Source organism: Microcebus murinus, chromosome 4 (genome assembly GCF_040939455.1).
Source record: "Microcebus murinus isolate Inina chromosome 4, M.murinus_Inina_mat1.0, whole genome shotgun sequence".
Taxonomy (NCBI): Eukaryota; Metazoa; Chordata; class Mammalia; order Primates; family Cheirogaleidae; genus Microcebus; species Microcebus murinus.
In genome coordinates this window covers 113,033,307-113,045,551 of record NC_134107.1, presented here as the reverse complement: position 1 = coordinate 113,045,551, position 12,245 = coordinate 113,033,307, and the positions used below count along the sequence as shown (strand labels likewise).

The 12,245-nt window shown below is 51.6% G+C and overlaps 1 protein-coding gene across 2 annotated transcripts in view; it reads left to right on the top strand.

The window, feature by feature from the left end:
- The window catches only part of DCPS (decapping enzyme, scavenger), a 50,090-nt gene extending 39,410 nt beyond the window's left edge, over nucleotides 1–10,680 (top strand). The window contains exons 5-6 of one of the 2 annotated variants that reach the window (XM_012772340.3): nucleotides 4,167–4,277; nucleotides 6,031–10,680. In XM_012772340.3, coding sequence (XP_012627794.1) covers nucleotides 4,167–4,277; nucleotides 6,031–6,297 — 378 coding nt within the window. In that variant the 3' untranslated portion in view covers nucleotides 6,298–10,680. The remainder of the gene's footprint in view (nucleotides 1–4,166; nucleotides 4,278–6,030) is intronic. The other variant, XM_020286798.2, reaches the window with a different exon arrangement.
- Nucleotides 10,681–12,245: the final 1,565 nt, after the last annotated feature.

Genomic DNA, 12,245 nt, shown 5'->3' with positions numbered 1-12,245 from the left:
TGCACAGGGTGCCTGCTTTGCTCCCACCAGCACCTGGAGCCTCAGATGAGGTGTGTGCATTCTCTCCGCCCCCCTGGACACCAGCAGATCTGGGAAGGCCCATGTTCTGAAGCACTGGAAGGCAGGAACCATGGTGACCAACCCAAGAAGTCCCCTGCACAGCCCGAGCAGCAGAGCAGTTTGCCAGCGGTCTGGACTTCCACTCGAGCCTCATGGCTCCCCATTCCCTGGCCTGCAAGCAGCCTGCCTGTCTTCACCTTCCCAGGGGGCAGATCTTACACACTCACAAGCACCTTTCTCCAGTTCTCTATAGCCGCTACTTCCTCTCCACTTTCCTCTCTCTCCTGGACCAACCTACCACCAAAGTTACAACTTACTATCACCTCGTTTATACTCTGACAGTATCAGAAACTTTCATACCCTGACAGGCTCAGAACCAGGCAGAGCTTCCGATCACAGGATGCTTTTCACACCACACCCTGCAACAGGAGAGGGGCCAGGATGAGGCAGCAGCAGGCAGACATGGGAGTGTGGGGAACAGATAAATGTCTTCTCCGCCAGTTCACTCTTGGAGTAACCCAGGCTCAGAATTGCTCCTCTGTTGTAGGTGGGCCCATCTGGTTTCCATGCCCCTCCTGTGGACTCTCACGTAGAAAGAAGATGGCTGTATCTCCAGGGACACCCTCCTTGCTTTCTCAGTTGTGGCCTGCCCTTTAGGCCTTTAGTTTTGATTTGGCGATTTTAGGACTGCCATACCATTTCTCCACTGCCAAGAAAGGGACAGCTGAGGGCCTGTGGTTTGGGTAAAAGGACTGGATTTTGGCTCAGAGTCACACAAGCGAGCAAGCACTGTTGGTCTCTTGACAAGCAGCTCATGGCAGTTCCCAAACATGGCCCAAAGGGTGGTAGGGAATTTGAAGGGAGTTTCCAGAAGTTGCATCATTAAGAGATGATTTCTTAGAGCCAAGTAAGATCAAAGAGGATGGCTCCCCACGTGTGGGATGCTATAGTGAGAGAGGCTAAGAGAACACCTGGTCCACTCTCCCCTTCCCTGCAGCTTATCCCTGCCTGTGCCACCTCCAGGCCATGAGGGAGGGAGCCAGGACTGGCTCTGGAGGCATTTGAAGAGCTGGACAAGACCCCAGAGAGAGGACTGAATGGTGGCTCTGCAAATTTCCATGTGTCCCCTCGGGCATCCCTGCACCTGGAGAGTCTAAGATGATGCCAAGGCCGAGGCCTGGGTTGTAGGAGGTGGGACCCACCATTCATGAGAGTCCCAGCAGTGCGGTGGAGTGTGGGGTGGGAGGAGCGCCTGCCTTGCAAGACTCTTGAAGGCCGAAGAGCAGTCTGAAGGCCCTGGAGGGATGAACAAAAGATGGCCTTGTCCACCTCTGCTCCAGAAGCCCTGAATGCACGTGAGCCCACAGCACTGAAAACAGAAATCTGTCGCCCTTGTGTCCCAGTGCTGGCAGGCTCTGCCTCGCCCGCCAGTGGAACTGCCCTCTCTCTGTCCTCTTTAAGACAGGAAAGGCTTCAGGAACTGCACTGGGCTCCCAGCCACATGGCTGGAATTACCTGCCCTTGGGGCTGTGAATGGGCCAGCTTAAATGTCAGACTTTGCTTAATAGCGATAAGGTGTGGTTCTTCTTAACCTTTGCTTAATTCTTACTTGGCTTTTGGTGCCATATTCCAGTGTCTCGAATTCTTGACTAGTGACAGCACTGAATTCGATAGCTCCCTTAGAATTAGGCTATGGGTCCAGCAGGAAGACAGGCCAACCTAGGCATCTGTTCTTTGTCTTTGGGCTAGGGAAGGACTGAGAAGAGGGAGGTACCCTGACATTTGCTTTGAGAAGCTTTCCTAGCCACCTTGAATCTCCTGCCACTTGTCCTAGAAGTTACTGTCCCCAAACTGATGGCCCGGAATTAAAGAGACTCTTTATTCTTTTGTCCATCCGTCTGTCTATGCAGCAAATGTTGATCCCTGTTTGCTAGATATTATGCCTCCCCAGAAGTTATAGCATCCCCCATCAGTTCTCTTAGAGATCAGCTGTATGTTGTTTGTTTTCTTATTTTTTATAGGTCTAGTTTATTCATGCACATGGCACAGGTGTACCCAGTGTGGAGGACGTGCAGTGAATGTCCCCTCACTTCCACATTCCTCCATCTCCCTGCCCCAGAAACAACTATCTCTCTGCCCTCCTTCTAGGGCTGCTTTTGCATATTGCGTATATAAGCACATATGCACATGTGTATATAGACACATGTTCTTAGTTCGCATGGCTTAAGTTCTTTGGTCTAAAGTTGTCAGACCAGGGGACTCTTCCTTTGAACTTCTCCAGAGGTCAGGAAATAGCCGTCCAGCACTCTAGCCATTCTGTCTTGCTCCTTTCCAGGAAACTTACTTTGATTTTACTGTCTTGCCTTAGGAAAGAGACTGATGGTGTCTGTCTCCCACAAAGTGATGGGCTACCTTCTGGGGTGCCAGTCTGATACCCTCACCTGCCCCCTGGTCTAGCTTTTTTCAGATCATTTCTCCGGGCCAGGAAGCCCTTTGTCTGCCTGTAGAAAATCTTGGGTCACGTCTGATATCAAAGAATGGATTCTTTTCTCTCCTTCACCCAGCCTGTGAGCTAACACCCAACACCAAGGGCTGCCACCCAGCACCAGGCTCCATGCCTCATTCCATGCCAGTGGAGAGTTGGGATTTAATCTCATGTTTGGGATGTGTCAGCAGACATCATCTAAAATAAATGCTACTATAAGCAGCTACTATAAGAAGTCCTGTGTCAGTGACACATTTAACAGCTGGAAATGTATATACACTTGCACATTCACACATTCTCACATATACCCCAAGTTCAGGCTTCTCCTAGCTAGTGAGAGAGTAGAGGCCCTGTGCACAGGACATGAGATGGAGATCTCAGAAGGAACCTGTGGGCAAAACTGAGGCCCGGGAGGCTCAGCCCAGCCACACGCTGGAAGCTTCCCCAAGGGCTCCTCTGCAGCAGGCCTGGGGCAGAGATCCCAGATTCTTAGAACCCTGGTGGGAAAGATGCATATGACATGAAGAGACTGTGACACAGCTGGACATCAGGCAGTCAGAGGGAACATCCCTTTCTCAGGTTTTAAGTGGGGGCCCCAGGGAATTTGGTGGGTCTCCAAATGATCTCCATGAGGAGTCCCGCAGCTCAGACTGCAGGGCTGGGCACTGTTGGATTCCCCCGTGTCTTGTCCTTCGGAGCCTAGAGTCGGGCCTGCCTGGCACATGGGTGTGACGACCAGGCAAGACCAGGTCTGGTGGTCAGGGAGGGTTTGCTGGGTGAGAGGAGGTGTGCGATCGCTCTCTGGCACCAGGTCTTGTTGACTTTGGTTCTTTGCACTGTTGTGACCCCCAGATTTTCAGCCTGGCGCTGTTTAGGAAGGAAGGACAGCAGGAAGGGCTTTCCATGAACTTGAGATATGGGAGGAGAGAAACACGTCAGCCACACTGGTGTGAATGGGCATTGCTGAGCTGGCCTAGGCTCTCTTTTCATCCTTCACACCCCCTGTGCCCCTTCACATGCCTTTGACTCCAGGCAGATCGAGTTGCTTACACTTCCCTTACGTCCGCTACACATTCTTGCCTTGAGCCTCTGCACTCACTGTTCCTTCTTCCTGGATGTCCCTTCTCCAAATTCTGCCTCTTTTTCCAGACCCACGTCCTTTACCTTCTCCTCCAGGAGGCCTTCCTGGGTTGCCCACCTAGCCAGAGTCTTTGCCCTCCCTCCTGTTCTGTGATCACTTCAGGTCTTACAGTGGAGTTGCTTATGTACATGTGATTAGACAGTAAACTCTAGGAGAGAAAGAGCTGTCCTTGGCTCTTTCTTGAGCCACCCCTGACCCTGTCCTCTCTGCAGAGATACTCTGTACAGATACTTCCACATGATGTTCTTTAGCAGGAAGAATACGTAGAGGCCCTGTCCCTTAGACTGTCCCACTTGCCCTGGGCACATGGACGCCCACGTTGCCTGGGGATCAGTCCTGCTGTGGGGTCTCTTGGACTGGCTCTGGTGGGCTGTGCAGGTCTAGGGGCAGGTGCTTCCTGGCTTATGTGAGAATTCCAGGGTTGGCGGCCTCCCTGGCTGTTTCCCCTGCTGAGCCTGGTTCTCCTCGGTCCACGCACAGCTTGATGACCTGTATTTGATCGCCATCTGCCATCGCCGGGGCATCAGATCACTGCGGGACCTAACTCCAGAGCACCTGCCACTGCTCAGGAACATCCTCCGCCAGGGGCAGGTGAGTTGTTCAGCAAACCACGTCGAAGCCCAGAAAAGTTAGACTCTAGTATGTTCCCTGGGCTCCTTTCCTCACCCTCCCCAGAGTCTGTCTTGGAAAGGGCTGCTTCTCTCTGGATGCCAGCATCAGGAACCCCATTCAGGCTCTGTAAGTTGATTCACAAGGCCCTCTACTTCCTGCCACCTCTCTGCACCCTCAGGCTCCCCTTCCCAGCCTTTCTCTGCAGGTCCCATCTGGACTGTGCTTCTGGCCTTCACCCCATAATCTCTTATCCTTCACATCCCGGCCCCTCCCCCAGGCTCTCCTGTCTCACTCACAACAACCACATCAGGCCAGAGCAGTTTCTTGGATTTGCAGGCACATGACTTTGGCATGTGTGTCCACATGTACTTCCTGTGTAGATTGAGAGCAGACTAAACTCTGTAGCATATAGTGTTCTGGGATACTTTCTCTGTGGGATATTTGTTGAATCAAATGAAATTATAGGGGGCTGAAGGGACCCCTGGCAGCAGGGGAAGTTGGGGGAAGTGTCTGGAATCTTGGTTTATGATCCTGGCCTGACATTTTGACCCTACCCAGCTGAGTAGCCTGGGGCAAGTCACTTTACCTCTCTGGACCTCAGTATCTGGATGGGGCTCCCTTCTAAATCCACCATTCCGTATGACTGGGTCTCAGCCTTTTTCCCCACTCTGAAATGTGGAGCTCTGCCTGCCGTGCCAGAGGCAGCAGTCACAAGGATGCCCAGTCAGGAGAAAGGTCTGCCCCTTGGCCAGTGCTGCTCTGCGGCGCCAGTGCAGACCCGGAGGAAGGGCTCTGCCTGAATCCCAGCATTCTTTGCCACTGCACCGCAACCTGTCTTCTCCCCTCCTCCCATCTTGCCTGCCCACGTCACACCCCTCTGGCTCTCTTACCTTTTTGGGGTGACTCATTTCTGTTGTAGAGCAGCCCCTAAAGCCACAGATGACAGAGAATGATGTATTTCTCTCGGGGAGATGACCTGCCCTAGTAGCCTGGGCAGCCTCACCTGCAAGCCATTCCTGCTTGTGTCTTGCCCTGTTGCAGAGGTCCCTGGGTGAGCTCTGAGGGCAGAAGACAGTTCTGGGGCACGTGAGCCCACTGTGGAGATCAGCGTCTCCTCTTAACTTCAAGCCCTAGAGGCTCCTGAAGCTAGAGGCTGACAGGCAAGACCTACCCCTGAGCAAGACAGGTGGGCAGAGGGAGCCAGGGCCCAAGTAGATGCTTTCCCCTTCCAAAAGGAGCTGAGACTTCCCTGGTCTGTTTGGGAGCAGCCCTTCCCCATCCCTTCTCCTTCACCTGAGTTCTTAGCACAGCCGCACCCCATCTCCACGCTGTCTATGCTGAGAGAGAATGAGGCTTCCCCCCTCGCATGATTTAGTACATGTGTATCAGTCATCCAGAGGAAGGGTGGTCCCCACAGTCTTGGGAATCTGGGCCTGCCCCTAGCCCTAGGCCTTCCTGGATTCCCAGTGTCGTGGTCAGATGGGGTGAGGAACCCTGATCCAGGCCATTGCCCTTCCTTTGGGGAAAAGAGTCTTGACTTTGCTGCTGCCACCTGCCTTGGGGGACTTCCTAGAATGGAAGACAGAGGCTCCCAAGCAAACCGTGGGCAGAGAGCTGTCCACAGGGGTCTTACTAGCTGGCCTGGGATGAAGAGGGGGAGGGTCTGGGTAGGGCATGACCTTGGCTGTTGGGCAGCGTGATGACCCCTTGACTACCCTCCCCTTCTCCTCAGGAAGCCATTCAGCAGCGCTACCTGGTGCAGGGAGACCGCCTGCGAGTGTACCTGCACTACCTGCCCTCCTACTACCACCTGCACGTGCACTTTACCGCCCTGGGCTTCGAGGCCCCTGGCTCAGGGGTAGAACGGGCTCACCTGCTGGCTGAGGTGATCGAGAACCTGGAGTGTGACCCCAGGCACTACCAGCGGCGCACGCTCACCTTCACCCTCCGGGCCGACGACCCCCTGCTCAAGCTCTTGCAGGAGGCCCAGCAAAGCTGAGTCAGCGTGGGGAGAAGAGCACAGATTGGTGGGATTTAGGGAAGGGTGGGGGTGGGAATTTTTATCTCCAAGTGAATTTTCTAAGAATGTATTTGGTACTGGCTTATTTCTCGTATGTGACTAAAGTGCCAGGCTCACTCGGTGTGGCTGGTGTGGCCTGGGCAGGCAGGGGTGGGCGTGCACGGGTGGGCAGAACCAGTGGGAAGGCCTCAAGGAGGGTGGAAAGTCTCGGGGCGTGGCCTCAGCTGCCGAGTGGAGCAGCCCCAGAAGATGCTGAGGGCTTTGTCCAGATCCTTGTGCTCACCACCCTTGTCAGCTTCCCTGTCCTGATTCTGCCTCTCCGTTTACCTCCTTCCTGTCCTGCTGCTGCAGCCTCCCTTCCCCCAGCTCTCCTTTGAGGAGTTTCCCCAAAAAACCAAACTCAGAATCTTTCAGGAAATTATCTGTAGAGCTTTTTGATGGCACTTCCTCCTTCCCTCCCCAGCATTGAGGTCACGCCTCCCGCCTGTGAGTCAGCCTTGTTGATCAACTTCTTGTTGACGCGAGAGGGGACTGGTGCCTGGAAGTGGGAGGGCTTTAATAAGAATCTCGTGACTCGAGGCTGAAAAGCCTTCCCTCCCTTATCTTATCTGATTCAGGAGTCAAGGTCCTTGAGTTCTTTATCTAGGCAGGAAGACAAAACAGACTCACTTGGAGCAGCCAGAAGATCAAATGCAAAACAGCTAGGCAAGGCGGCACAGCTGTAGTGGCGTAGGGAGCTCTGAGGGGCTCCGCTCCAGGTCTGATCAGCACCATAGGCTCACAGGGGCTTGAGGCCAGGAAGGAACCTCAAGAGAGCCAGAGGCTGATGACCAGTTAGGGACCCATCAGGGGCTCATCTGGGAGGGGTGACATCTGCCACTGCTCCAGCAGAGCTGGGACGTGACTGGCATGTAGGGCACACAAGTAAACACAAGGCACTCCCTCCACACAGGAACAGTGCAGAAGCTCTAAGGGAAGGCAGGACGTTGGACTCTTAAGTATAGCAGAAGGAAACCATGAGGCAGAGGCTCTTACTCTGCATCCCCTGGCCCGAGAAGCAGGGGGAATGGATTCAGAGTCCAGCCCCTATACTTGGAGGTGAGGCCCTCAGGTGGTAGCCCAGGTGCTGCCACCTGCTCCAGGCCCACACTGGTTGTTGTGTGTTGTGGAGAGCCACACTTGCCCTGTGTGGCCCTGGGAAGGAGACTCTAGAAATGGCAAGGGAATGGAGTGTGTAGTCAGAAAGCTTTAGGGACCTATTTCAGACTTCAGGGAGCTCAGAGGAGGCACGGCGAAGTGGCGAGCCTCTCCAGGCTTCGAGAGCTCCCGGATTCAGGCAGGATGGAGTCGCAGCATAGGAACTGGTTCAGGCAGGATGGAGTCACAGCATAGGAACTGGTTCAGGCAGGATGGAGTCGCAGCATAGGAACTGGTTCAGGTGGTGACTGAGCTGGGAAGGTACATCTCAGATGGAGCCAACAGGATCCATCTTGTGGCCGCCACACGTCTGACCATTTCCTGGACTAAAAGCAAGTGCTCCTATGAGCAGTGACGCTGGCCGTTGCTGGGGTCTTGGGGCGGAGGGCTGGATGGAAGTCTTCCAGAGCAGCTTCCAGCTTGCAGAGCTCCTCCCTAGGTCGCAGTTGTGTCCACTCCAGGTGCCAGGGCAAGAAGTGCCGCTCTCCCCTTTGAAAGCAGACGTGGACCTGACAAGAAAGCACTGTCTTGGTCTCCAGCACTACAAGGAGTGAAGTGAAGCCCCCCAGAGCAGGCCTTCCCACTTCTGCCCCACCACAGGCTTCTCAAGGGCCTGGGTCCACAGGCTCTTGCTCCCATCCGCTCCTTCCCGCCATGGAGGATGACTGGTAGGGATTTGATGCTGGATGAATACATCTGCAAAGAGGGAGGAGAGATGGGACAGACCAGGCTGGGGAGTCACAGAGGGCAGAGAGTGCCCACCCAGGGCACAGTTCCTGGGGGACAGCCCTGCACCCTGAAAGGTGTCATGCTTTCCCACAGGGCTGGCCCACTCTTCAGGGAGAGGCCTCTCTGGGATGGTGGCACTTCCACTCCTCCCCAGCCTCGTTTATCTTTACAACAGATCAGAAGGGTCCCTGTCTCCAGACCTCACCCCTTATATACATGGAAAGACAAGTCTCCGCCTGAGGCCTAGTAAGGCTGCCCCTTCAGAGCCAGCCAGCACTCTTCTGCTGAGATCTCCACAGAGCATGCTGGACCCCGGCCCCTCCCTAGAGCCCAGCTCCTGGTCTTGCCACCCTCTATGCCTCATTCCATGAGGCTCAGCCAAGGCCCTCTGCTGGAGAGGCGCTGGGTCAGCCACTGTGCTGAGTACTATTGAGACTGCAAGAGACATTCTCTATGTCTTCATAGGGTAATCTCTTCTATCAAACGCTCCTGGGTAACTTGTCAAGGTAGCTTCATGCACATTGCCTCTTTTTATTTCTACTTGTAACTTAGTTTGTCTACCTTCCGCCTCCCCTCGCCCCTGCCCCTACCCCCGCCCCCGCCCTGCCCTGCTAAACTGAGAGGGCCTTGGGGCAGGTAGCTCTGTTTTAGTCATCTTTGTATCCCCAACACCTAGGATACAGTCTGGCTCAAAGAACACTTTATAACAGAGCAGATCATTCCATGGGACTCTCATCTTTGCCCTAGTTTACAAAGAAGCAGACTCAGGGAGCCTTGTCCAGTGTTATGGAGTGGATGTCAGCTCCAGGAAGCAGAGTCTTCTGGCCGTTTGTTACCATCTGCCCAGGACCTAGGGCAGTGTTTCACCTGTAGGAAGTGTTTGATGCACAGGTGTGAATGGAGGAATGGAGCCAGGCTTTAAATCCAGGCCTCCAGGTTCTCAGGCCAGGGGATGCAGTGTAAGAGCTGTGCTTTCCTCCTGCTATCACTGAGCCCAACATCTCGCCCTCCCTGAACGCTTCCTGAACAAGGCACAGTATCTGCAGCCCTACCTTGATGAAGTAGCACATGCCTGCCCTTCCCTGGCAGCACGGTAAGTCGGTCTTGTGTGCTTGTGTCTACTTGCATGCCCACACGCGTGTGCCATGGCCCTGCGCTGCTGGAGCTGTGGCGGGTGTTGCCCTTCCTGGATAAATGCTGGACCCTCCATGAGTGGCTTCCAGCCAGCACTCGGCCTACTTTCTTCCTGGCTGGTTGGAGAAGGAAAGCAACAGTCGGAAGCATGATGGCTGTCGTTTCTTGGCTTCTCCCCATTTGCCTCAAAGTTTCCTAATAGAGCAAAATTGCTGAGTGGTCGCCATTTGTCAACATGAAACTGAGAAAAATAACATTCAAGCTCAATTTTCCATGTGCCTTTTGAATACAGATTTCCAAACTGAGAAACAAATCAAGAAATAGTTACATACAAAGTGATATTTAAAAATGTTTCTCTTGCCAGGCGCGGTGGCTCACGCTTGTAATCCTAGCACTCTGGGAGGCCGAGGCCGGCGGATCGCTCAAGGTCAGGAGTTCGAAACCAGCCTGAGCAAGAGCGAGACCCTGTCTCTACTATCAATAGAAAGAAATTAGTTGGCCAAGTAATAAATATAGAACCGGCATGGTGGCACATGCTTGTAGTCCCAGCTACTCGGGAGGCTGAGGCAGGAGGATCGCCTGAGCCCAGGAGTTTGAGGTTGCTGTGAGCTAGGCTGATGCCACGGCACTCACTCTAGCCTGGGCAACAGAGTGAGACTCTGTCTCAAAAAAAATAAAAATGTTTATAAGAAGGTGATAATTAACAGTAATTGTTTTTAAAACATCCTTAGCAAAATATTGACAACCCCTAAGTTTTATTATTATTGAATATTGGATTCTGAAATCCATGTCAACTTGAAGTCACCAAGTTTTAACCACTGTGACAAAAGAAGTAGGGACTGAATTGGTTTAAAGTGTTTGAATTTCAGTTTGATTTAATAAATAGGTTTTGAGTATCTACCTTTTTTTTTCCTGTAAGAAGCAGAGGTGGAGCTTATATGGAGCTTACAATTTTGTGAGGAACATGGGCATTAATTATTAAGTAATTACAAAACTGATTAGTGCCTTGAAGTTGAAGGGGCTATAAGGGCTTAAGCCAAAAGGAGCTAAACCTGTAGGCTAAAACATTTTTGTTTTTTTTAAAGAAGTAATTATTTGTTTTGGCAAATAAAAATTGAATATATTTATGATATATAACGTCATGTTTTGATGCATGTCTACATTGTGGAATTGGTAAATCAAGCTAATTAACATATGCATTACCTCACATACTTTTTGTAAATTGTGTGAACACTTAAAATCTGAGGTAGTATTCCATTGTGTATATATAAAAAATTAAAATCTCTGAGTAATTTTCAAGTATATACTTTGTTATTAACTATAGTCACCATTGTTGCACAGTAGGTCTCCTGAACTTATTTTTCCTGTCAAACTGTAAGTTTGTATTCTCTATCTCTGTTGCCCCCTCCTCCAGCCCCTGCTAACCACCATTCACTCTGCTTCTACGAACTAGATATTTTTAGGTTCCACATATAAGTGAGATCATGTAGTGTTTCTCTTTCTGTGTTCTAGGCTAAAACTTGATAATTGTCACCCACAGGCAAGCACAAGCAAAGGCCGAGAAGTTAGGGAGACGGGTGGTAGTATGGCTGAGACTTACGCCAAGCCTCCAACATGGGCATGCACACACAGAACACCAGCCATTTTCCTTCAGAGCTGTGATGAAGAAATAAAAGCCAAGGCTAAGAGGAAATCTCATACGGTTCTGTTCTTCCCTGCTTGGGAAGCAGAGTGGCCCAATGGCTCTAGCATAGAATATGTGCCATAACCAAGACTGACTTTAGGCAAGTTACATAACTGGTCATGAAATAGGAGTGACAATAGCACTTCCCCTAGAGGGTTTTGGTGAGGATTAAAAATCAGAGAATTTTGTGGGACATAGTATTCACTCAGTAAATGTTAGCTGCTATTTCTCTGCTCTGAGAGTAACCAAAAAGGATGGAATCAGAGATGTCCGGGCTGGATATTTACTATGGCCTGAATATTTTTGTCCCTCCCCAAATTCCTATGTTGAATTCCTAACTCCCAAAGTGATGGTATTAGAGAGGGGGGCCTTTCGGAGGTGATTAGGGAGTGAGGGTAGAGCCTTCCTGAACGGGATGAGTGCCTCATAAAAGAGGACTCACCCTTCCTCCATGTGAGGTCAGAGTGGAAAGGTGACCATCGATGAACCAGGAAGTGGGCTGCTAGCATTTGACCCTATACTTCCTAGTCCCCAGAATTGTGAGAAATAAATTTCTGTAGTTTATAAGCCACCCAGACTGTATTTTGTTACAGCTAACTTAATGGACTAAGGCAGTATTAAAAATAACTTCCTGATCAAAAGGGCTGTGAAGTCCTAGACTATACAGCAGAGGCATGGCAACCAAGAGACTTTAAGGAAAAAAGCAAGCCATAAACTTTCTCTGATAGATTTGGTCCTAAACAGAGGCAGGGGCTGCATGCAGTGACTTCTCAAAATCTTTTTCAGCCTTAAGGTTCCTGGAACGCATCTCAGCTTTGGCCTTCTGGCAGGTTTCTAACACCACAGCAGTGACGTCCCTGCTACTGAGAACCCTGGGAACAGCCCGGCTCTATGCCCCAGCCATATATATCTGATAAAAATAGGAGCTGAAATACCATCCCAGAGTTGCTATTTTTAAAAGTGTCTGAGATGAGATGCTGGATGGGGTTTATTCCTTCCTCAAATGGCATCTTGCTGTTCCTCCTTTCTGGTGGGCAGGATGCTAACGTGGCACATGTGAGGGACAAGAGCCAGAAGCCTGTGAGGCACATTTTTCAAGTGGCTCCATGGCTGCTGCTCACACCTACTCCTGCCAAGGAGGAGCCGCAGGGCCAGAGCTTCCCAGGTCTAGATGCACCTGTAC